This window comes from Canis aureus, chromosome 6 (assembly GCF_053574225.1).
Source record: "Canis aureus isolate CA01 chromosome 6, VMU_Caureus_v.1.0, whole genome shotgun sequence".
In the NCBI taxonomy this organism is placed as follows: Eukaryota; Metazoa; Chordata; class Mammalia; order Carnivora; family Canidae; genus Canis; species Canis aureus.
In genome coordinates this window covers 2025620-2050878 of record NC_135616.1, presented here as the reverse complement: position 1 = coordinate 2050878, position 25259 = coordinate 2025620, and the positions used below count along the sequence as shown (strand labels likewise).

Sequence of the window (25259 nt, the reverse complement as noted above, 5' to 3'; positions counted from 1 at the left end):
AAGTGGGATGTAATATCTAGCGGTCATTGGAAGAACTAAATCTTCATATATGCTTGGTGCATTCTAAGTGCTCAATAGAGCACTCTTATTTAAAAAACCAAAAACAAACCCTTAATGGCTTCACATTGCTTTTAGGATAAGACCCAATCTTCAGTGAGGACTTTGCATGAGCTGGTCCTTCTTATTTCCCCCTCAGGCTTGTTCTAAAGCTGTCTTGGCTTTATATTGGTTCCCTGAACACGCAGATACTCCCTGACAGGCTTCTCTGCCTACTGCCCGCCCCCAGTGACCCACCAGCTCAAACATCCCTTCCTGGGAGAAGCCTTTCCTCATTTCTACCCTGGGGCTATGATTCAGTCGTGTGTATCTGTTATTTCCTTGAGGAAATCATCTTTTTGTCATCAGGCTTTTAATTATGGGGCTGATTGATGAGAGTTCACCTTCCGTGCTAGATCATAAACTCCACGATATGTAAGAGGCTCCATTTGTCTTTATTTGTTTTCGTGTTCCCAGCTCTGAGCTCAGAATTTATTTTTTTACACATGTGGCAGCCAGTTAAGTATCGGTGAGTGAGTGAACGAGCCAGCCAGTTTGGTTTCCTGACCATTCAGGGACCTAGTCTTTAGTTCCTGTTCTTTGAAAGCACATGGAAATGAGGATTTAATAAATGTTTCATTTTTATGATGTTGGCACGTGCACATTTTAGCCACAGATTCTGAAAATCCTATTTGAGTTGTCTTTATCCCATCAGACAGCCCAGTTACTTTTCCTTCTAGAAAGGCAATGTTCGTGATTTTGAAATACCACATGTGGGCAGAAGAGCAAGTTGATCTATTTTGAAAATACTGAAATAGGAACTGAATTGTCACCTGTTGGCACCTGAGACTGAGAGACCTCCTTCATGTCATCAGGGTGACCTCCCAAGCTGCCTAGCTGACAGCAAGGCCTGTGCAGGGATCTGGGGGTGTGTTACTCAGGAACACCGTAGCTTCCCCTAGTGCAGCCACGCCATCACTAGCCTGTGTCGGCCACGGAGGAGCCAGCAGTGACAATGGACTTGAGCGGCTTATCCCACATGCTTTGTGGCCTTAAGGTCCTTGGTTGGTGCTTTTAGACTGAACTTCCAACCCAGACCATGGAGTTAAAGAACCACAATCCTTATCTGCATATAGATCGCTACAGAAGAAAACAGAAGTCAGGAGCTTCCAATGTGACAAGTGAAAAGTATAAAATGAGACTAGGACTTCACAGAACACGTGTCGACCCCAACATGTATGCCTGCATGTGTGTATGCACAGTTGTTTAATGGCTTTGCACCCCGTATGACTCGCTAGTGTGTGGTGTGAATTCACTGAGCTGTGGTATACAATTACCATTGAATCTAAGGTTGAGTGCGTAAAAACTGTTAACTGATGCTACTTAAGAGTGGGGTTAGGAGGAAGTAATTTGTTTCCTCTGTTTTAGTTTGAAATCTTGATAGGAGGATATAATAATCAAATGTTGGTTTTCAGCATTAAGCATCATGACCTTATGTGTGTGGGCAAGGACGGCTGCTGTGATGGTGAAGAGTTTCTGCACAGGATCAGGCTTTGCCAGCTTTTTTTTTTTTTAAAAGATTTATTTATTTATTCATGATAGAGAGAGGCAGAGACACAGGCAGAGGGAGAAGCAGGCTCCGTGCTGGGAGCCCAACGCAGGACTCGATCCTGGGACTCCAGGATCACGCCCTGGGCCAAAGGCAGGTGCTGAACTACTGAGCCACCCAGGGATTCCCCCCCACCTCTTTTTTAAGATTTATTTGTTTATTCATGATCGACATAGAAAGGCTTTGCCAGCTTCTTGATGCTGCTGGCATGAATGACTAGGAGACGATTGTGTATTGAAACAAGTTTTGGCCGAGGCATCCGGAGGCCGGGATTCTGGGCCTGGCTTGGTCGGTAATCAGCAGCCCCAGGTGAGTGAATACCAGACACCATCCTTGGTGCTGGGACAAATGGAGATGGAAGCAGGATTCCGGGGAGCTCTTCTTTCTTCACCCACCACTCAAAGAGGTGATCTTTATGCTCTAGCTCTAAAATTCGTCTGCAGCTCAAAACTTTTACCGTGTAGACAGATTTTTCACATACATATCCTCTAATAAAAATAATAAAACAGGGCAATGTTGGAAGGCTTATTATATGCTGGGCACTTTACTGTTGCTCACGTGGACTGTCTCCCTTAATCCTTTCTCAGGCCCACTCCCCCATGGAGGGGGAGGCTAGGAGGCTATAGACTCAGTGAGCAGGGGACTCAGGGCCCTGTGCAGACCTCAACTGGTACCTGGGTGCATGGTGATGACGTGAAGAGAGGGGTGAGCTGGGAAGGTCCATGGAGGATGCGCCTCTCAGGATGAGCAGAGAGGAGAGATTATAAATACTAGAAAATTTGCATTATTCCAGAAAGAGACTCTGCTCTTGTTTTCAGTCATTCTACTTTGTTCTTCTCTGGCCCCCGGCCTCCACTAAACTGCTTGGTGTTCCCTGGACATTTCATGTAAATGGAATCGTGTGCTCCGTGGTCTTGTGTGTCTCACTTCTTTCACTTGGCCAGGGTTCATCTGTGTTGTGGCACATGTGGGGACTTTACTCCCTTAGGTCGTCGAAGAGTATTCGCTGTATGGATCTGCCACATTCTGTTTATCAGCTGTTTGATATTCATATTGTTCCCACTATGTGGCTCCTCTGAATAGTGTGGTTATGGGCTTCGGTGTGCAAGTTTGGGTCTAGATGTGTCTTCAGGTCTCTTGGGTAGGTACCAGAAAACTGCTTTGAAAGTCCAAGAGATCTCGAGTTCAGTGATCTTCCTGTGTTTGTTTCTAGTTCCCACTGGTGGCTGATCTGTTTCATGATGACAAGGACTCCGTTTCTGCCACCACTACATCTGGGAAGGGCTCGTCTTCCAAGATCAACATCCGCTCTGCCAGACCTCCCCTGAAAGCTTCCAACAAGGAGCACAAGAGAACTGTGGGCCACCAGGTAAGCCTCTGGCAGGAAGCTGTGGGGCAGGGCCAACCTCTCTGCAGGTGAAGGACTGTTGCAGACTCAGAGGGAGGCCAAAGCAGCCTTGACATCTGCACCTTCAGCCACCAGTGCTCTTTGTAGGAGGAAACTGGGAAGCCCTCTCTAGAGGGAACTGAGAGGAAAGAGAAAGGGGATGAATATAGGCTCAAGCAGTGCACTTAGCCCCTGGTAGGACCACACATGCCTGGTCGAAGAAGCAAGAGGGTCCTGGAATCTGCAGGTTGGGTTAAATAAGCCCGTGGACCACAAACCTGAAGCCCCTTCTGTGTGGTCTTTGTGGGATTTTGTGTCCAGTGTGTCTCCCAAGATGGGGGTTGGGGGGAGGGTACCTGTCACGCCCTGAAAGCCGCTAACCTTTCTACTATAGAGGATTTGCCTCTTCTGGATGTTTCACATTACTTTACAAACCTCCAGGCTGCCCAGGCACTGGAGGTGGGGGCTCCAGGCCTCAGGCTTAGGAATAATCAGTCTCCAGTCACTGTGAGGACTTCTGTCCCATTTCCCAGTACTGACTGACCCCCCCACTCCCCCGCCTTCATCTCATTTAATCTACCACACTGAGTTAGACGTGTCAGCAGCTGGGCTTTCCCTGTTTGGTTCAAAGAGTCCTGAAGCCAGAATGTGGGAGTGCCTTGATTTTGGACCTACAGCAAGGCCGGAATGTCAAATAGGATCTGACCCTAGGTCTCTGAATTTCTTCCTATCCTTCTGGATTCATAATGACCATGATAGAATCAACAACTACTGCCACCAGTCTGCGGGCATTTCTTTATTATACATCAGCAAAATGTTAGGGAAAAATAACTGGTGTTATTTCGTCTTGTTCCTCCAGTTCCGTACCTCCCTACACCTGCTCATGGAGACCCTAAATGCCACGACGCCGCACTACGTGCGCTGCATCAAGCCAAATGACGAGAAGCTCCCCTTCCAGTAAGTGCCTGCATGGGGATTATTCAGCAGCCCCTCCGATGGAGTCAGGCTGATCAAGCCTGGCTTCCTTACAAGTTCAGGTGGAAGAGACCAGGCACAGCCTTGAAGGGGGGTCTGGGGCAGGATGAATAGTGACGGTTCACATGCTGAATACTGGCCCACAGACATTTACCAAGTTCCACCTATCTGCTGTCTAAAAGGATTCAAGAGAATGAGAGGATACAGGTCGCTAATTCCACAGAGTCTACAGTGGTGTTGAGGAGTGTGCACACCTGAATCAAACAGAGAACTACATAAGAGTCTGTCAGTAAATGTAGATGTACCTGTGTCTCACAACAGATGTTCAATTCAGAGGTGGGAAGATAGTGGGAGGGGTCGGGGAGGCCTCTTCCATTGGGGAAACTTGATCTCAAGTGACGTGTTGAGTGATGACACATAAAGCTGGTCCTCTATCTCACATCCCCTCTACCACTGAGTTGCTGCAGTTAGCCATACCCACTCACCTTCCCCCACCCCACTCCTCAGCCTTTGCTGGTCTAAATTCTACTTCTACTCCTATCTTGTTCTGTCCATGCCCGCATGGTTGACCCCACCCAAATCTGTATAATGGCAACTCTGTACGTCTCTGTCAAATTCCAGACCAGACTTTCTGAATGCCTGCTGCAGCTTTGTTGGCTGATTCACATTCAGCGTGTCTGAAATCAGACTCCTTGTTTTCCCCCAAGAAACGGTTCCTGTTTGGTCTGTTATATGGTAAATGGGGTAACCATTTCCTGACAGCTCGTTTACCCCCCAGACCTGAGAGTCACTCTGGACCAGTGCTGACCAGGAGAACTTTCTGTGATAGGTGGAGCTGCTCTATAATGTGCATTGTCCAAGATGGTAGCCACCAGTCATGTATGGTTATTGTGTGCTTTGGGATGTGACTGGTGTGACTGAGGAACTGAATCCTGTCACTTTAGTTGTATTCAGATAGCTGTAGCTGGCTAATGACTACCATGTTGGACAGTATAAGCCCTGATTCTTCCCTCTGACTCCTACATGTCCAGTCATGGTCAAAGTCTCATGGAATCTCCTTGAAAATGTATTCTGGTTTCCCTTTTCTCTTCCTTCTGTGAAATTGTTTTAGACTCTGTATCTTGCCTATAATGTTCCTCAAAGCCTTTAGGACAGTCCCTTATCTACTTCCATAACCCATTATGGTGGCCCTCAGCCACCACCCAGGCTCTGTCTTCTGGCCCAAGGAGGTATATTTCTAAATTTTTAGAGCACTTTATTCCCAGCTTTCTGACTTCCTTTTTTAGTCCTAGCATAATTTCCTTCTGGCAATTTATCCTGGCAACTCTGTAAGAGTATCTGAACTCTCCTCTACTCTTCCTAGTATCTCATGAAGCTTGACCTGTGCTCCAGTGGGCCTTGTGCTGTAAAAGGTCAGGAAGACCACACTGAGTCAGCCTGCCTTGAAGCGTGCTGATTGTTGACTCTCTTCTCTTCCTCCAAATTTCTGAGAAGTAGTTAGGAATTCTCTCCATGTGACATGTTTACCAGCTGACTCCAGAAGAAGAGAGGCTGTTTAGTGGGGCGGCGTGAGTGAGAGGCTTCCATCATGTGTGAAGGGCAGGAGTGCCGTGCAGGGGCCCCAGGGAGGAGAGTCGAGGGCTGGGTACCAGCTCTGTCCTCAACCAGCGGCAACCTTGGGCAGTTCATTCCTCAGGACCTGGTGTCTGCCACCTGCTTGATTCCCCTGCTGGGTCTCCCCTCCCGGATGAAGGGAGATGCTGGGGGCTTTCAGGATGACTATCTGGTCCTAATGGCCCACATTTCTAAGATCTTCTTTTGCCTTCAGGCCCAAAATTGCCGTAATAAAGTGGGGAGAATACTGAGCCAGGTCAGAGCACTTGGATTCTGGTTGGGGCTCTGCAAGCAAGTGTTTGATCCACGAGCTAGCCCTGTACTGTTGGCCTCATTTCTCTATATGCTAAATGGAGCTAAAACTGAGCATCCTGATTAAAGGAATCCAGGAGATGGCGTAGATGATCTGTGAGAAGCATAAAATTTTTGATGAGTAAGATATATAACATTTTATAATATATGTATCTTATTAAAAATACAGATGCATCCTTCTAGAAGGAAAGTTCTGTATGCCTCCCGTCATTCCCTACAACTGCTCTCTCAACCTTAGCATCCTTTGGGCCAGGTATATGCTATTATGGGGGGCTGTCCTGTTGGATGCTGGCAGCATCCCCATCACCGTGACAACCAGAAATACTTTATGATTGCCAGCTGTCCCTCGGAGGACAGAACTGTGCCCCTAGAGGAGGATGCCGTCCTCCACGAAGTGCTTTGATAGCATCTCTTACAGAAATGTCTTTTTTCCTCTCCTTCCTTCAAAAAACATCTATCATACCCCTTGCTCACTGGATGCTGGGCGAGGACAAGTGGGAATGTCCTTCATCCTTAAGGAGTTACCAGCACTGACCACGGACAGCAGTGTAGATGTGACCGTCTGTGGGTACATGGGGGTGCTGCAGGAACAGAGAAGCAGGGGGTGTGGGGAAGTGTCCAGGGTGGAGGTGGCCTGGGCAAGTGTGATAAATCTGGGGTCGCTAGTTAGAGGACCTGGCCAGTGTGCTGAGGGTCGGTCCCCCCTGCTCCCTGGCCTCAGGAACAGACAGCCCTGGGAGTCCTGAGGTCCTGAAGCATGACTGCAACACGCCACAGAGACTGAGTCCCAGCTGGAGCTGGCAGCGTGTGCAAAATCAGTGAGGTCGCACGTGACTGCTGTGGGGAGCTGGGTTCCAAGCTGCTGGCTTTGCTGACCCTGCAGGTTCATTGGGAGGAAGAGGTATAACCCTGCATTTCAGCAGATGGACTCGTCTATCGGTGGTGACTGTGCGGTCCCAAATGAAGTGTTGTGTGTCCCCACCACAGTTCTCCCAACTCCACTAGGTGGGATGGCTGGTGTTCTGCCCTTGGTCACCTGGTAGCAGGCAGTGAGACGGTGAGAGATGCGGGTGACCCTGGGCTTTCTTTCCTATTGAAGACATGAGATTAAAATGCAGAAGGTTGGCTGGCTGTCCACGTCCCCAGGGCGTGAGCAGTTAAGGAGGGTGGCAGTGTCGTCTTGGCGTCTACTTTTTTTCTCCCCATGGTGTCATTCTTCTCTATCACTTAGTCCTTACAACAAACTGGTGAATTAGAGTTGGGCAGAGAGCCTCAGCCTCTGTTGGACCAGGGAGGAAAAGGAGCTTCAGGGAGATGATGCGTTGCCTGGAGTGGCACAGGCTGTCCGTGGCCGTACCAAGTTTTCCACTTCACCCTTGCCCTGTTCCCCCACATCCCATGTGGAAAAGAATGCCGCCAACTTGGGAGGAGAGTGTGTGTGTGCGCAGAAAGTCGGTGGGACCGCAGGTGGACCCACAAGGGACAAGAGATCACAGATGCTTGCCAAGCATGCTGCCCACCCCTAGTACGCAGAGTGGCCTGGATTGGCCTGGCCTGGGGAATGCTGGTGCAGAGAACCTTGGGGGAGAAGCCCACAGGAAGCTGTTCCCAAGCTCCAGCACATCCTGACTCCAGGCCCAGCTGGCCACCTCCAGGCTGAGGGAAGCAGAGCCTGCATCCCAAAGGCTGTCTCAGGTCACTCAAGGTCACAGCAGCCTTGATGTTCCATGTTCTCAATGTCTCGCTACCCCTGCACATCGGTGAGGGGTCTGCGGGGATCCCAGTACTGCACTGCATCCTGGTGACGCATCAGAATACAGCAAAGGGGGTGCCCAGGTGGGCTCCAGGTGTAGCGAAGGCTCCACACACGTATAGGCTCCTTTGGTTTTATTTCAGCCCATAGGACCTTCCATGAGGAGCTCTTGGCCTGCTTAGGAAAGTCAAACTCATTCCCCTGAAGTAGCCCCCTTGTTGGGGACTGTGTAGACTTCAGTGCTTGATTGTCCCTCACCTATGTGCCATGGGCACCTTGGGGCTGGAGTAATCGGGAGGACTTCCTGGAGGAGCTGGGTGTCAAAAGTAGCCAGACTTGCTCAGGTTCAGAGGTGGCTGGGGAGGCCCAAGGGGCATGGGCCTGGAGGACCATGTGGATGACCCTGGGGACCCTGAGTCCCAGGGTTGGCCTGGAAGGCAAGGAGTCCCTGGACTCAGGTCAGCTCATGGCCATCAGGTGTGTGGGAGGTGCCTGCTGATCCAGTCCATGTGCTTCGATGGACGACTGGGTTGTTGGCGCAAGAGAGGCTAGCACTGGGACCTGAGTGGTGGTATGTGGAAGCGGGAAGTCAGGGGACATCTCCAGGGCAGAGTTCTGATCCATACTCCCAAGCTGTGAGAAGACCCTGGGCCGTTGGGGAGGCAGCAGGCAAGGGTGGCCAGAGGCCACCCCAGGTCCTGGAGATGAAGCCACACATGTCTCTGCTGGGCAGATGGGCTACCTGCTGACTTGGAAGGTGTGCTAGGCCTGTGTGGCCCTGGGCTCGGGCTGAGCTGAGAAACAGAAGGGGAGGGTGCGTGTACTTCCCATCCCCTCACAGGTGGACAGTGGTCTTCGCCAACTGTGAGCAGGAATGGGTTCTGGTCCAGCTCGTGCTTCCCTGTGAGGACTCCCTGCTGCCCGAGCTGGCCCCGGTACTCTCCCGTCTCTGGCAGTGCTTGTACCGGGTTATCATGTACCACTTGGGGCACTGCTTCTGTCCGCTTCTGTCCCTCTGTGGACGCTCTCAGGCCACGCCTGGTTGCTGACCTTACAGTGTCCTACTCAATGTACATGTTGGAGTAAATGCTGGGGTTTCATGCGAAACAGCAGTTTGGGGCAGGTGAGCTATTGCAGACATGCCTCATGTCTCTGCGGACGAGCAGCTGGGTTTCCTTATCCTACCTGGGCAGCCACCACAACTGCAGCTGACCATGCATGCATCCCAGTGTTGGTCTAACATGCATGCATGGTGGTCTAACTGCTCTCCCTGGCCATTGGGTTCAATCTTTGCACCAACACTAAGAAAAGGGATCCTACTATTAGACCCTGTTACATAGGTGAGGGTACGAAGGCCTGAGGAGGCCATGATGCTCTTTCCCTAAATAATCCATGCAGCTGGAAAGTGACCAAGTCACAGTTCAGACCACAGGTCCTCCTGGCCGGGAACTCACCCTCTAATTCCTGAACCAAGCGCTGCTGTGGTGGCACGTGCAGAGGAGTTGGCCTTTGAATGAATGCAGATGCCCATGCAGGTGGAAACAACAAGGGAAGGGTTGGGGAGGAAGCAGGAGTGGGTCCTGGAGGGCACACAGAATTCACGTCTGCCAAGAGAAAGACCACGTACCCCAGGTGAGAGCAGGGACACACACAGTGCTGCTCTAACTCCCGCGCCTGCCAAGTCAGGTCAGTCTGTCTCCACGTGGCGGCTGAGCTCAAGGTGCATGGCAGTCTGTGGCTCCGTGCAGGAAGAAGTCCTCTGTCCCTTGCTCCTGTTTCTTTGCCACTTACAACCTGTCTTGCTGTCTCCGCAGCTTTGACCCCAAGAGAGCAGTGCAGCAGCTCCGGGCATGTGGGGTGTTGGAGACAATCCGGATCAGTGCAGCCGGCTACCCATCCAGGTAATGCACCCACCAGCTGTGTGCTTGATGGGTGGCCACGGCCAGGCTCCCCGGGGATCTCGTTTACACAACAACATTGACGCTCCAAAGTCCCCAAATGCTGAGGGCCCGAGCAGGGTGCCCACAGGGAGGAGGACGGCACGTTGGCCTGAGAGGTGATGGGAGTTCACGGGGTGGGGGGGGGGCATCATCTGGGACAGCTTTTCATGTTTCGGGTTGGCATTGGTCTGGGCGATGAGCCAGCTGGGACTGCAGAGGAGAGTTCTCCTTTGTTTCCACCTTGTTCCCTTTTTAAAAATATATTGTAAAATACACATATTTACAGTCGGAGTTGTTTTGAGGTATACAGGTCAGTGGTGGTAAGTGCACTTCTTATCAGGGCACCGTCTCCAGGGCTCTTTTATTCTGTACCCATTAACCACCAAATCCCCATGTCCTCCACCCTCCAATGGCGGGCAGCCACCATTCCACTTTGTCGCTGTTTCTGAGGACTCTGTGTCCTTTGTGTAAGTGGATCCTGCGGTGGTGGTGTGGCAACTGGCTTCTTCCACTTGGTCTGGGACCTTTAAGGCTCACCCATGGGGCACATGTCAGGATCTCCTTCCTTTTTGTGGCTGAACACTATTGTAGGTACAGATAGCTTTTTGTTCATCCATTTATCAATGGGCCCCTTTAACTTGAAACAGAATCCAATCCATGGTGGGAAATATAATCTTGAATTTAAAAACCACTGTCAAGATCTAGTTTGTACTGTGGATAAGCCCTTGAGCCACCTGGTATCTGTCAAAGCTATGGCAAGACTGGATCCTTTCTGGATACTTCCCTGAAGTAGGATGGAGACCTTAAGTCTCTTGAGGTCATACTGAGGAGACCAGCATCTCCTAGGCTAGATGTCCTTTGCCATGAATTGGGGCTGAGCTGAGCAGAGCCTCCTAGCAGCCCAGAGCTTGTGTTAGGTTCCTCAGGGACCCCTGTCCTTGGAAGGGCCGTATGTGTCAGGAGGTGAAGTGAACCAGGAATGGGGAGGAGGACATGCAGGCCAGGCCTCCCTTCCCCCTCCCTGCTGTCTCCGGCTGGCACTTGGCTGCTGCCGTGGAGGAATTGGTGTCATAGCAGCAGCCGTTGACCACGGAATAACTCAAATGTTGAGTTATTGATGATTCCCAAATGTTAGGCCCTGGAAGGAAGTTAGTGCTGGAATTAGGGGTTTGCATTTGCCCGGGAAAGCACAAGAACTGCCAGTGATCTGGACACCCAGGCAGCTTGGGGCATTGGTGGGGACAGTCTGCCCTGGCCAGCGTGGAAGACTGGAGTGCTCTCCCTGCAACCCTGTCTCTCCGTGCCTAGAGCCCCGGGACAGCCTCTGTCTGTCTTCCACCTCCTGTTCTGACCCTGAGATCTGAATACAAATTGCTGACAACTGCTTGATGAACAAGGTGAGCCACGCTTGCCCCCTCAGGGCAGGGCTCCGCTGCTGTACCCTGTCTGCCCTGCAGTGCCCGCCACTAGCCCCTTGACTGAGGGGCCACGGGCGCGGTGGCTCCACAGAACTGCAGTCCAGCCAATTGGATTAACTTTCAGTGGCTACTCCAAGCACAGCATTTGGATCAGTTGGGGTTCGTGCAACTCACACAACCCACAGGGGCCTTGTGGAGCCACCTGGCCACTGCTTTTGCACATGTGCTCCCCAGGCAGCTGGGCTCTGCTCCTGCCTCCCAAAGAAGTCTGTAGTCGATCTTCAGCCCTCTGTTTCCAGAATGGCTTTGCAAGCCATTGGTGGGCCAGGAAATCAATGTAAAGGGCCATGATGGGCGTCTTGTTGATTTAGTGGAGTGACAAGGGATAGAGAGTAGAAGGTGGCAGTTTGTGGTAGAGAGGATCTCACAGCGTGTCCTCCTGTGAGCTTCATATATAGACGTGGTACGTTGTGACATAAAACACACTGTGGCTGATGAGGCCATGGAGGAAAGTAACTGCTCAGGGTCACTGTGGCCATGGTTGAGAGGACTTAGGAGCCCCCTTCCCCCACCTGGCATCTTACTGCTCATGGCCATCAAATGGCACCATCCCAACGGGTATATCAGGGGCAAGGAGCAAGGCTAGGGTTTTATGTCTGCTCCCCAGGGGCTGGGCCCCAACTGGAGGCTTGGTGTAGATGGTGCTCTGCCTGTCCCAGCTTGGGAGTAGAAGCCTAGACTGCAGACTGTGCACGAGCCTGAGGAGCCCAGTGGTCGGAGTCAGGTCTGGCTTGCACCATCCATTCCCATCCTCCTTGGCTTGGTAACCTCAAGCAAGTCGACTAATCTCAGCCTGGGCTGCCCTATCACCAAGTAGTCCTGCCATAAGTGGTCATCATGACTGACATAATGCACCTCAAGGCCTCCACATAGAGCTAGTACATGTTTATCACTTGCTTAGGTGTGAGCAAGAAACCACATCCTTACGGATGCGATTGTCAAGGCAGAACGAGCCTATGCCAGGAATGTTTAGCTTTATTTTTGTGAAACCCCGATGTGTCTGGTCCCCTCAAAAGAGCATCTAGAGTTCCCTAAGGAATTGAAAAGGTCAGTCTTAGAATTACCTACAGTCTGTCAGAACCGGAGCCAAGACATCCCATGTTCAACCATGGAGGATCCTTGTGGGAAAACCTTTGAAACTGCGGGTCCTCATGGTCTCACCTGTGCTGTGCAGCCTGGAGGCCCCCAGGTAAGTGGAGGAGCCCAGGTGCACATCTCCATCTCTAATGTATACTTGGTGCTGCTGGGGGTTTTGTCAAGCGGGAGGCATGACCACTGGGACGGTGCCACTCCAGGGGAAAGGAAATAAGCATGCAAAGACAAGATGTTCTGAGGCTGTCTTAGGATATAAAGAGCCACCTGTTTCACCAGGACTTTGTGAAACATCGAGGTGTTTGGTGGTAGGATGACACGTGCTCTGCAGAGGGTGTGAACTTCTTAGAAAATGTCAGGGAAAGCCAGGAGTCTGGGTCTGACCGTGCTTTAGGTGGAGGACCCATGCGCCTCTGCCACCTGGGGTTCACCCCTGGACTCACTGGCAGCCCTGCGGGGAAGTCAGAGTGACCATGTGCCACCCACGGTCCCACCAGAGTTGCTGCTGCAGCAGAGGATCCTCTGTTCTGGAAGTGGACGGGGGTTTACTCCTGTTGGTCTTACATGAGCTGCTACGATGAGCATATTTTCTTGCCTTCATGTCTCCTCTCCTGTTAATCTGGCCACCTGCTTCAGGTCTCACCCCCTTCGAGCCTCTAGCTGTGTGCCGAGGGCTGGAAAGGGGATTCACGATCCACGTCGTGGCCTCGGCACATCCGGAGCTCAGAGCCGAGGAGAAGGGATGAGAACCTAAAACAGAGAGCAATGTGTAACTAGGCCAAGTTTGGGAGGAAATGTGGCTTCCTGGAGGAGGGGAGATTTGAGGTGGGCCTTGAAGGGGTGAAGGGGCTTCAGGTTGGTGGGGAGACAGCAGGAGGAGTCCACCAGGCCGGAAGCCACGGGTGTCCAGGTGCAGAAGAGGCAACCATTCGCTCCTACTGGTCAGTCTTCCAGTCTCAGCCTCCACAGCGAGGCTTCTCTCCTCACAAGACAGCCTCTCCCTTGGCAGCTCGGAGGCTGCATTGCCTCCAAGTCTTGAGATTCCTATGGAAAGCTGCTGCTCCTGCTGCCCACGCCACCCAGCTGAGAGCAGAACTAACCTCAGTGTTGACAAACCTGCCCCCCTGCCTCTCATCCAGTCACACATCCTTCCTTCTAGCAGATGATCACAGGGGTTTGCATAGTTGCAAGCATTGCGGAGAGTGTACGGAGGGAAGGAAAATCTGGTATATTCTGCTTCACAGAAAATGTGACCTCATGCTGTGATTTACACTTTGGGGCTCAGGTCTAGCATGGCCGTACCTGTGCCGTCTCAGCAGAGTTTGCTGAAGGCTCAGGGAGGATTCCCTCCCCAAACTGCTGTCTGAAGGATCATCTTTTGGGAAGAGGCGCCAGAGTTCTATAGCACACCTGATAGTGTCGCGGTAGAGCTGAGTCACCTGTGTTATTTCAGGGCTAATCTGCCCTCCCCAGGCCACGGCACCCAGGTTGGCACTTCTTTGAAAGGTGAGTAGTGGGGAGAGGCCTGGGTGGGCAAAGTACCACAGTAGTGGTCTTCTGGCTCCATGCATTGCCTGTCTGCCCCTGCCCATTGTGGTGGGCATTTGGGGTGACCTCACTGCTTGAAAATCTCCCTTACACTTCATCCAGGAGGTTGGCGTGTCTGCTGTGTCTGGGGATTAAGGAGGCAAGCTGCTGTAGCTCCTGCGTTCCTGTCGAAGTGCTAGTGCTCGAAGGAATGAAGGGTCACGCGTGTGACCCTGTAACGTAGAGCCGGGCAGTCATTGTTACCCTGACTTTGGGGCAAGATGAGCCCTCCTGAGCGGATTGAGGGTCATCTCAAAAAGAATTTGCCTCCATGGCACTAAGACTTGAGAGAGCAGAGTGATTCCACTTGCATCAGCTTGTCAGACAACTTTGCAGGGCTGCTGCCAGAGGAAACCTCAGTGGCTTCTTTGATGAGGGGATTACAACGCAGGCCATTTTCCTGCGTTTCTCCAATTGAAGTGACCAGAGGGTTCCTGCCACTTTCCAGGGAAGAAGATACCAAAGAGAAAGAGACATGTGGTCCAGGGTGAGGGACCTGTGAGGAAGTGTCCAGAGGGCACTTCCCTGGGAGCCCTTGCGGAGGGCAGTCCTTCACAGCTGAGACCTCAGCTCAGGTTCCTGGGTCCAGCCCACGGATGCCCCGGGCACGGGATGCTTGGCTGGTCCTGCCGTGAACACAGGCCCAACAAGCCCACAGCACCAGCCCTCTGCAGCTCCCTCGCCCTACCCTCCAGCCCCAGGATACTTGCCTATTTTTATCTCCCTAAGAATCATGGCTCCTCTGTGCATCTGAATTAGAATGAAGATGTATCATTCAGTCTGAAATGTACCGCAGTGGCTAAGAAATACTCATGTCACCGTGTACACAAAACACCGTGATGACTGCAGTGTGTGGCCACTGTCCCCTGGGCCTGGCGCCCCCTGGGTGTGTCTTGGTGTGCAGGTGTGTGCCCCTCTGGGGGCGGGGGGTGGGGGTCAGCGCAGCTCTGGTCCCAGAGGGTTGGTGAGGCTGACTCCCTGAAGCACAGCATGCATGTTGTGGGAGAACGACTTGGATGTGCAGTGTGTATATTTAAAAACAAAACTGCTGAGTCTTCCATGCTTCTCCTATACACCTCAGAAAAACTCAGCAGTGGTCTCTGAAAGGACTTGCACCCCTAACCAGGCCCCCATCCCTTCTGCCCCCACAGGGACCAAACCCCAGACCATGGCAGGAGGTGGAGCCTTGAGAGGTTGCTCCTCACCTGCCCATTTCATCACAGATGCACAGTTACTTGCTGAGCACAGTGACTTAGAACATGACAATTCTTTGGTCCCCCCGCCCCCCACCCTCTTACGGCCCCTCATTCTGGCCCCTCCCCCTGCTCTCACTTCCCTGACCTGAGTCTGTCACAGGTTCCTCAGCAGGGCTGCACATCACAACTGCTTGGCCAATGGGCTCAGCCTTGAAACCACCCCTTGGGGGAAAGTGTCGGTCACAGGTCAGCGGCAGCCCCTTGGCTAGACTGGGGCTGTGCCAGGACTGCTTCCATTTCCACTCCTCACATTGTAGCTCAGCTCCAGCTTGGAGCCAGTGGGGAAGCACTAGGTTTCTTTCCCTCGGCAGCAAAGCTGAGCAACCTTCCACCTCGGTGCCCCCTGAGGCTGAGCCTGTGTTTCCCTGGACGTGGCTGGGGGCAGAGGAAGGCAAGGAGAGGCTGTTGGCGGCGGCCTGAAGGGTGAGCACCCTGCTGCCCGACACTAGGAGCCCCTCCCTGAGTATCAGGGCTGAAGTAAGGGCAAGGGCACGTCCTGTGCCTCATGTGTTGCCTTGCAGAAGTCCTCCACGAGGCTCGTCTGTTCATCACGGTGACTTATACAACTTGGGACGTGATTTAGGTGCAGTTAAAGTATCCTTCTAAGGTGTGCGGTTCTCAGGTGATTCTCATTATATTCCCAGACTCGTACAGCCCTCACTACTAGTCACAGAATGTTCTATCACCGCACAGAGAACCTGGTTCCCATTAGTGATCACCACCTCTTTCCCCTCCTCCCCCTCCTCCCCCTCCTCCCAGCCTTACGACCACTAACTCACTTTCTCTTTCTATGAATATGTCTACTCTGGGCCTCATACCACAGGAAGCGTATAATGAGTGGCCTTTTGTGTCATCTGGGTTCTAACGTGAACCAGAATGTTGTTCTTTCATATTGCCTAAGACCATCGTGTTTGTAAGGATACACTGCATTTTATCCACCATCAGTCAACAGACATTTGGGTTATTTCCACCTTTTGGTAGGTACGAGTAATACTGCCTTGATTTTCCATGTACATATTTTTGTGTAAACATGTGTTTTTCTCTTGCTTATATACCCAGGAGTGGGATTACTGGCTTGTACGGTAACTCTGTTTACTCCTTGGAGGGCCTGCCAGACTGTTTCCCACAGTGGTCACACCATTTTATGTTTCCACCAGCAGTGGATGTGGCTTCCTACTTCTGTTCGTTCTTACCAACAGTTGTTACCGTCTGTTACCACAGCCATCCTGGGGGGTGTCCAGTGGGATTCCCTTGTGATTTTGGTAGTACTTCTCTGATGATTAATGATATTAGCATCTTTTCATGTGCTTATTGGCTATTTGTATATCCTCTTTGGGGAAATATATTCAGATCTTTTGCCCATTTTTTAATTGGGTTTTGTCTCTTTGGTGCTCTGGTAGTTCCTTATATTTTCTAGATACTAGATGCTTGTCAGATAAGACCTGTAAACACGCTCGCTATTTTCATCCTCATGATAACCTGACATGCCGTCTTCAGGGATTCTTCTTCATGGCCTGATTCGTAGAGACTGTGACTTATGCCCTGGTCTCATTGGAGGGACTCTTAGCATTTGTCTTATCCAGCCAAAGCCCCTTGAGGGCCTCTATCCAGGAGAAGGGAGGGCACAGTGCTACCACTTCGACAGAACTGCCCCGTCTGTTCACATTCATCCACTGAGGACCACTCAGGGAGGTGTGTTCTCTAGAATGTTCCCACATGTAGATGGTTTAGTCCATTACCAAGCTCTAGATGGGAACTTGGTCAACCAAACATCACCCTATGTGTTTGCCACATGCCGTCTTGAGCCTGAGGAGCTTGTTACAAAGGAGCATCTTTCCAGCCTTGCATCTGATCTCCCTGTTCTTACCAGGAGGAATCATAGGTCCTGGGCTTTCTCTACCCAAGTCTGCCCATCTGGTAGAGAACTGTGACTTTTCTACCAGATGGGCAAGCCTCCCTAGCAGGTCAGGGGCATGTGAGGTCTGAGATATTGAGCCAAGCCCCTGGCCTGTGAGTCCAAATCCAGGGAGAGCAGCAGGGCTGGGTGTGCATTCTGTCCTTGAGGCCCCCAGAACTCCATAGAGCCCAGGGCTGAAGCCACAGTGGGGGCCTAGTAGTAGACCATGAATGGGCACTCTTCTCCCACCATCAAGGTGAGATGGAAGAGCTGCCAGGCCTAGGATTGGCTTAAGACAGATCCAGGCCAGTGAACCACACTCATCCTGCAAGAGGGCGTGGACCTGTCCAGGGCTGCCTGAGGAGGGTGGAAAGGGCAGGAAGGGAAGCAGCAGACTCACACTGTGGAGGCAGATGGTAGGCATGCTTGGTGGTTCTCAGGAAGGTGGCTTTGGGCTAGAACTGTCTTCTATAGTGAACACTTTGGAAATATTCATGGACATTTTTGCCTATCTCCAGGAATGAAGTGGTAGGGAACAGTCTGAAGATATTCTGTGTGCATCTGAGCACAAAGGGTTGTCCTGCTCCAAGGCCAGCAGTGCCATTTTTGAGAAGCACCCATAGAATGAGAAGATTTAACATTGCGATTCCAACCATTTTATTGGTCAGGAAAATACCCATTCTTTTAAAATGTGATTGTGTGTAGTGATAGCATGATAGGTGCTGAGAAGTTGAAAAGTGTATCCTAGCCCAGCCAGCAGAGGCTGGAGTCCAGTGAAGAAGCTAACACCTGTACAAAAACTGTCTTTTATGGGAGGTTACAAGGCTCTGTATCCCACATGGAGACAGGAACAGTTAAAGATGCTGTGAGAGGAAGGGATTCTGTGGTGGTGGGGTGCTTTTGGGGGGAATCCTGGACACCTGTGGTCCTGTGGAGGGGTCTTCCCCAATTTTCATGTGACCTCAAAAAACCTCCAGGTGTCGCCACCAAATCAAGAAGTTCTGTGAAGAAATTCTATTTTTTTGAAAAATCATCGCCTATTCTGTTTAGCTTCACTTGGGAGATGGTTCTTGTACAAGTGAGGGAGCCTTTCCTGCAAGGACTTTATCTCTAAAAGCACAGAGGCTGGCAGAAAAGAGGATCCACATTTGATTCTGGGTCCTTGACTGAAGGACACTCATACTGCGCATGTCACATGGTGGCCACATGCTCCCTTGGTAGCCCCGGAGGGAGGACCTGCCCTGGGCCCCTCGGTGGGTGGCTTGTTGTCTTGGGCCTCCCCCTGGAGCAGGTGCTCAACGAAGCTTTCGTGAGGAAAAGGGCATGAGGATCAGGCCGGAGGGAAGAATAACTTAGATTTGTGGAAAGCTTTGGGTGAACACTCCACATCCATGACCTCCTGGGCCAAAGTGTCGGAGGTACTTCACGAGGTGGGTGACGCATGCTCCATTCTGGAGACTTCCATGTGGGCAAGTGTAGGACGTGCCTGAGGTCTCCCCGCTGGTCCGCATCAGCATGGGCCTCTGTACTCCGACGTACTGTCCTGGCCTGGGCATGTGTGCAGTCGCATCTCCCTACTGTCTCGTTTCCTTGGACCTGTCACTTCTCTCTGTGATGGAACTGTCAGCAGTAAGAGTTCTTCCAATTAGAGCCATTTAGGGTTTTTAGCCCAGCGAAATGGTGCTCTGATTATATCCCCCAGAGAAATTGCAAACTCACGGGGAGAAATAAGACAAGAACACAAGTAACTGTTGTGGGGGGAGGGAGGTGCCACCAGGAAGTGACACGGGACATGCTGAGCAGCCTTCAGGGGGAGCCCACACCTCCCAATGGGCAGGCACAAGCAATGGGATGGCTCGGGCCCCACAAAGCCTTTTGTATGTGCACGTAGTGCCATCTGCATCTTCCCCCACGTGGAGGTACTGGTAGAGAGAACGGCCTGTGTTTAAATCTTGGGGATCGGGACAGACAGAGCCTGGGAGAAATCCAGGAGCCCGTGTGTGTGTTAGAAACACAACACACATCCAGTCTGTGGCTTTTCGTCACTCTGCCCCAAGGCTCCAGAATCAGGACTGCTCAGACCTCAGGACTTCTGACGTCTGTCATACAGACTGCTATCCTTGAGACAGCCTCCCGCGGGGCAGACCCCCTGCAGCACTGGAAATGGCCTGCCTCTGGTGGGTTTGGTTCATAGACCCCCTTGCCACTTGAGGGGAACCTGACAAGTGAAGCAGGCCTCAGGGGCCCCCACCTTCATCCATCCCCCTGAAGGAACCTGCACGTGCTGCCGGGAACCCGTGAACAGGGCCACCTACCACCTGGCCAGCTGGAGCTGAGCACTGGCTGCCATTACATCTGTGACAGTTCGAAAGTGAGCAGCATGCACATAGTGTGCCTGGGCAGGTGGTAGGTGCGTCGGTCACGTCATGGTCTCGGGGTCCAGGAATCGAGCTCCCTCAGCCTCCACCCCTCCCCTGATCATATTCTCATGCACTCTGCGGTCTCAATTAAAAAAAAAACAAAAAAACAAAAAACATGGAAACAAAGCCTGCTAGCTGTCACAGGGGTCCGGAAGGGAGGAAAGAATAGGGAGGGACTAATCCTGGGCACAGGAGCTTGGGATTATGAATATGTTCTGGAATGCAGCACTGGGCACGGTTGCATGACGTTGCAAACGTACTGAGATCTGCCGTCAATACTAAGAGTACCTGTATTGGAGTCTGTGTTTGAGTCTTCTCAGGAAAGCGGTCTTTAAAAAAGGTATAACCTGTAACCAGCCATCTCACACAGTGAGGACATAAAGTTCCTTTTGTCACTTGTTCTCATACTTGCCCCTCTGACACCCAGAGTTGGGTTACAAATCGTTCCTGCAGCCAGGTAGGTGGTGACAGAGGCGCCAAGAGGCCCAGAGCTGTGTCCCTTGCGTCCCATGGGGGTGTGGAGAACAGCCTGGGAAGGAAGTGGGATGGGGGGCTGTGCTGGGGGCTGGCTCGGCGTAAGAGGGGTACTCTAGGAGAGCCAGCCCCCCAGGAGTACGTGCCACCCCACAGGGCTCCGCCTTTGGGAACAACTTCTGAAGGGCCTGTGTAAAGGTGCACGTGCTCCAGGAGAGACGCGGACGACTAAGTTTACTACCCCATTAGCACTGTGGGAGGGGGTGCTCGAGCACCTGGGCCGGGGGGAATGGGAGGCGGTGGGTGCTCAGCCTCCGGGTAGCACCTAACGGATGTGCAGGCAGGGTGAGACCCCCGGGTGTGCCTGGGGCCAGGGCCTGTGCAGTGCCCCCAGCACCGCTGGGTGGTGAGCGGGGCTGACCACGCACCGCTGCCGGCGACACAGGACCCGGGGACGGATGGCCAGGCTCGCCTTCAGAGGGATGTGGTTGGGAAAAAGGCCGCTTAAGAGCAGACCCATGCTGACACAGAACGTGTGACAACACAGGTCCAGAGTTGGGAGTGTCCGCGTGAGCATCCGTGTGAATGGGTGTAGCTTCGGAGAGGAGAGGAGCGGAGCCCACCTAACAAATAGCCCCACTCAGCGAAAACCTTAGGACATTTAAGTGGAGCTCTGGGCAGAGGCCAGGACACGGACTTGGCCCTCAACACAATCCCCTTCCAAAACCTCCCAGAGCGCACTTACCAAAAAGGCACTGGGATTATTATGCTCTTCCCCCCCCCCCCCTTTTTTTAAATGCAAGTTGCTGAACATTTCTGTCGCAGTGAGCTTGCATTCCTCTAAGGAATGTGGACTATCCTGAGTGAAACCTACTGTGGTAGACTCAAGTGTGTGAGTGGTGGGACACGACTTTGTGCCTCAGTCGTCCCGGAGGGCTCTGCCAAACTCTCCTGTTCCCCTGCCCCCCACAATGACATAATTCAGTCACATGCTAAAGTTCTCCGAGGGGTTGGAGGAAGACCAGCCCCTGGGATGTTTTTTCCTGCTCTGAGCACAGCTTGCAGCCGTGACCCAGTGGGGCACTGTCTGCGATGCCCATGGGCCTCAGGCAGCTGGAGGGCAGGACAGGTCTCATGATGCACCTGCTCTCCCTCCAGGTGGACTTACCACGACTTCTTCAACCGGTATCGGGTGCTGGTCAAGAAGAGAGAGCTTACCAGCACGGATAAAAAGGCCATCTGCAGGTCTGTCCTAGAAAGCCTCATCAAGGTGAGCTGGGCATGCCCTGGAGGCTGCGTTACCTGGGTGTGTGCTATGTCCTTGGCTTGGAAGGCACTTGTCAGCCTCTGCTTGTCAGCCTGGGCTCCCCCATCCTCCTAGGATGCTTTCTGGCCCATGAGCCCGTCCTGACTTCCCAGACATCAAGTCAGCTACCCCGGCCTGAATCGGCCAACTGTGCTCCCTGTCGCTTCCGTTACCACATTTGTCCCCGTGTCTTGTGATTGAGGGGTTGTCACTTCACCAAACAATTGTGAGCCCTGGGATCACAGGGATCCTGGTGTCATTCTGCTGTTGGCACTGTTACTGGCTCTCACAGGAGCTCCTGGCTCGTGCTGGTGGCTGCACAAGCGACAGGCTGGGGTGGGGGAGGGGGCTCCTGGTTATGAAGCACCTGGGAGTCACCTTCCTGTTTCTTCTACCTCTACCTGGTCTGATCCTCCTAGTGCTTCATGAGGAACATGTGAGCATCATTCCTCAGTTTACAGATGAGAGAACTGAGGTGTAGAAAGCTGATAAGAATTGCCCAAGGTGGCCCGCGGACCAGTGGCCCGCCCCAACAACTCCCTCCCCCATCCCCAAGCATTCTGGATCACAGCGCCCCCTTGAGCCCATCTCGTTGATTAGTGTCACCGGGTGTGATTATCCCTTCTGGGCAAGGGCTGGGAATCAGTGCCTCAAGACTTCTCTAGAGACCTTGTATTTCCTGTTTCTCCACCCACCCCCCTTTTTGGGGCCACATGTGCTGGTCACCAGTGATACTAGGGAGAAGCCAAATGTCGGCCTAGAGGGGCACCTGCCAGCACCAAGCAAGTGCTAGTGCCCTTTAGAATATGGTGATTGGGAAAGAAGTGGGTGACTCGTGGGCCAGGCAACAGGTGCTTAACAGCCTCATTCATGAGAGGGCTGGGGGCCACTCCATGAGGGAACATGTCCTGCAGGATCGTGGGAATGCCCTTTATCCTCCCCCTGAGTTTCATTCCACCAGTACGTATGGCATCCTCTATGTGCTCCAACCTGGAGCGGTCCCCGTGAGGCTTGGAGAAGCGCATGACACCCGCTGCCTGCCTCCAGGGTGGCTGACCTCTGATGAGATGGTGACCTCGCCGGAGGGAGTCAGGTCATGGGCACCTGCACCTTGATCATGACAGGAGAGCAGAGCATTAGCAAGTGTCTCCCGGGAGCCCCAGCTGCACTGGGACCTCTGGACCTGAGTGGGGTGATGAGATGCTGTTACCCAAGGGGCCTGGTGCTGGCCCAGAGGGTCCTGGGTCATGATGTCCCCAGTGAGACTGTGAGCATGCCGCTTCACCATTCCAGACATTGGTTTTACCATCCATGAGGAAGAAGAAAAAATGGCTCGGGGTAGATTGCTGAGGTTCCTTCCTGTGTCTGTAGTCTGTGATCCTTGGAGGGTGTTCTCCAGGAGATGACGCTGATGGGTCGGCATGGGACTAGTCTGCTAGTTCTGGGAGGAGAACTGGACCTGTGGTGGGAGATGTGCTCAAGGACACTGATAGGCTAGGTGACTTGGCTGCAGTAGCTGGAAGCCCCAGATGGATCCTCGCTTGTGAAAACAGGGGTCTTGGAATAGGAAATGAGCATGTGTGCTCTGTTCCCAGGCCACCGGGACACCCCCAGACCCTGGCTGTGCGGAGGCCAGAGCAGCCAGGCTTCACTGCTGATGACAAGGGCCGAGCCACTTTTGCCTTGTGGCCCCCATGCCCTGAGCAGGAGCCTCTCCTGTGGGCAGTGACTGAGGGCAGGGCCGAGGCTGCCGGGAAGCTCCCCACCCGATCCAGGCCTGCTAGTTCCAGTGTACGCTGGGGGCCTGTTGGCTCCACGGCCTGGACAGGCCAGGATGGGGGCCAGGCCCACAGCTCACCCCGCTGCACCTGCGGCCTGGCGGTGTCCTGTGTGACGCATCCATAGTGCAGCCTTACCTCAGAGCCACTTGTCAATCTGAAACATGTCCTTGTGCATTGTCCTGAGGCCTTGGCTCGTGGCTTCTGCCTGTGTCCTTTGTGTCGGTGAATAAAATCAGAAGTTAATTTACAAGGAGGAGGACTCGGTTACGGGGCATGAGCGGTCAGGTGTTCTGTCCCGGGCTTGTGCGTGGCACTTTGCCAGGTCACCGTTCCTAATCTGGGGCAAGCACAGGGAAAGGCAATTAATTTTAACCCAAGTAGTTGTAATTAAGGCAGAAATCAGGTATCAAAAATATCGAAACCAAATAAAAGTTATTTGGAGCATTACAATCTGGAGTCACGCAGGCACCAGCGTGGTGATTTGAGGGTAAATCTTTTTGAGAGGACCCGAGGAGGTCATTTCTATGCTCAGAGCGTGACCAGGGGCCTCCTGTCCCGTTGTGTGCTGCAGGACCCCTGCTGAGTCCCCCTGCCGACCCCGCCCCTGCCCTGAACCAGGCTCTCCTGCTCTGCAAACATATGTAGCTCTCGGCTGGCACAGGACACCTGCCCCTTCCCTGCTCTTCTGGAACTTTCTTCCTCTGTGTTTTCCTAGGACTGCCTGCCTTCAGTTTATTCAGATTTCTGTTCACATGTCATGTCCACAGAAATGCCTTCCTGGATGATTATCCTGTTTAAACATCCCATCCCACCCTTACATCCCCAGTTTTACTGTCTTCGTGATCTTCACCGCTACCTGAAAACTGCCTTTTGTGCTCTCACCGTGATGTCAGCTGCTTGAGGGCAGGTGTCCCGTTCACAGCTGTGCCCCGGACATCTTAGCCGTGAATCTAGTGGAGGGAACTTGGTGTGCTCGGTGGGTGCTAGAGGGACTGAGCATCCAAGGGGCTCTAGCAAGGGAACCATGCACAGGAGGACAGGGGCAGCACAGGTGACCTCACTGGTGCTCCCCTCCCTGCCTGCTAAAGGATCCTGACAAGTTCCAGTTTGGCCGCACCAAGATTTTCTTCCGGGCCGGCCAGGTGGCCTACCTAGAGAAGCTTCGGGCTGACAGGTTCCGGGCCGCTACCATCATGATCCAGAAGACAGTCCGGGGCTGGCTTCAGAGGGTGAAGTACCGCCGGCTGAAGATAGCGGCCTTAACGCTGCAGAGGTACTGCCGAGGACACCTGGCCCGCAGGTGAGCCACGCTGGGGCCCATCTGGGTGGCAGGTTGGGGTGTGGGGTGGGGATGTGCAGACTGGGCACCTGTCACCTGTGCCCTTCTCACCTGGGGGACTGAGTCTAGTTCCAAACCTCTTCGTCCCTGTAGTCTGTCCCCATCCCACCAGCACTAACCTGGGATGGGCTGGGTTTGCCCCTAAAGCACCGTGTTTCCTTTGCCCAAATCCCAGGGTAGCCTTTCAGATAGACAGACAAACCCCGCCTTTCACAGCTTCTACTGAGCATTGTGGTTTAAGCCCCGACCCCCCCACAGTCCCTCAGGAACTTGGTAATTAGAGCCGGGAAGGTCCCAGGGATCCCCAGGTCCCCATTGTGCGTCCTTGCACAGAGCTAGGGACTGACCTGTGTAAACATGGTGGGTGGGGGCCGGGTGCCCACCCGGCTCCATGTGGCAGACCTTTCCCCTCCTCCCCGATCTCCTGGGCCCATGAGGCACCAGAGCAGAGTGAGCCTCTCCCCTGGGAGGGCACGTGGCGCATGGTGCCCGTCAGACTACCCACAGCGCACAACCTGCTCTCCCCGTAAGGGGGTTACCTTGGAGGAGTGGCCATCGAGTCATATCTGCTGCAATATTGAAGGAAAAAGAAAGCCTGTGAGTGACATGTCAGAGCAGGCATCCTCTGTACTGTAAACGCGAAGCTGGCCCCTGCCTGCCCTCCCATCCCTGCTCTGAGCTGCTTGTCCGAATGGAACCAGAGGTGACCTCGGAGCCACCCAGGTGCTCCCCCTGGAACAGAAGCTATAGAGGTGAAAAGCTGTCAGCAGCATCCGCACTAGGTGGCTGTGGACAGTCAAGCCACCCAGCAGGTCCCGGCAGAGCAGCCTGCACCTGCAAGCTCACCCTAGCTGGCAGCCGGCGACAATCTGAAACCAAGTTGGTCCATGTTCTCCCTGAGGGAGTTTGTGTCTCCGGTGGCTGCATGGGGAGAAAGTGCTCGACTGCACAGGTTCACTCCAGCAGGTGGGGCCGCAGGCCCCTCCCCACTTCCCCCACAGGC

At 53.0% G+C, this 25259-nt stretch overlaps 1 protein-coding gene across 2 annotated transcripts in view; it reads left to right on the top strand.

Annotated features, from left to right (window-relative positions):
- MYO5B (myosin VB) overlaps window positions 1-25259 on the top strand; it is a 332937-nt gene that overhangs the window by 245483 nt on the left and 62195 nt on the right. For both annotated transcript variants that reach the window (XM_077899806.1, XM_077899805.1), the window contains exons 15-19: window positions 2859-3014; window positions 3892-3989; window positions 9501-9587; window positions 20989-21100; window positions 24006-24217. In XM_077899806.1, coding sequence (XP_077755932.1) covers window positions 2859-3014; window positions 3892-3989; window positions 9501-9587; window positions 20989-21100; window positions 24006-24217 — 665 coding nt within the window. The remainder of the gene's footprint in view (window positions 1-2858; window positions 3015-3891; window positions 3990-9500; window positions 9588-20988; window positions 21101-24005; window positions 24218-25259) is intronic.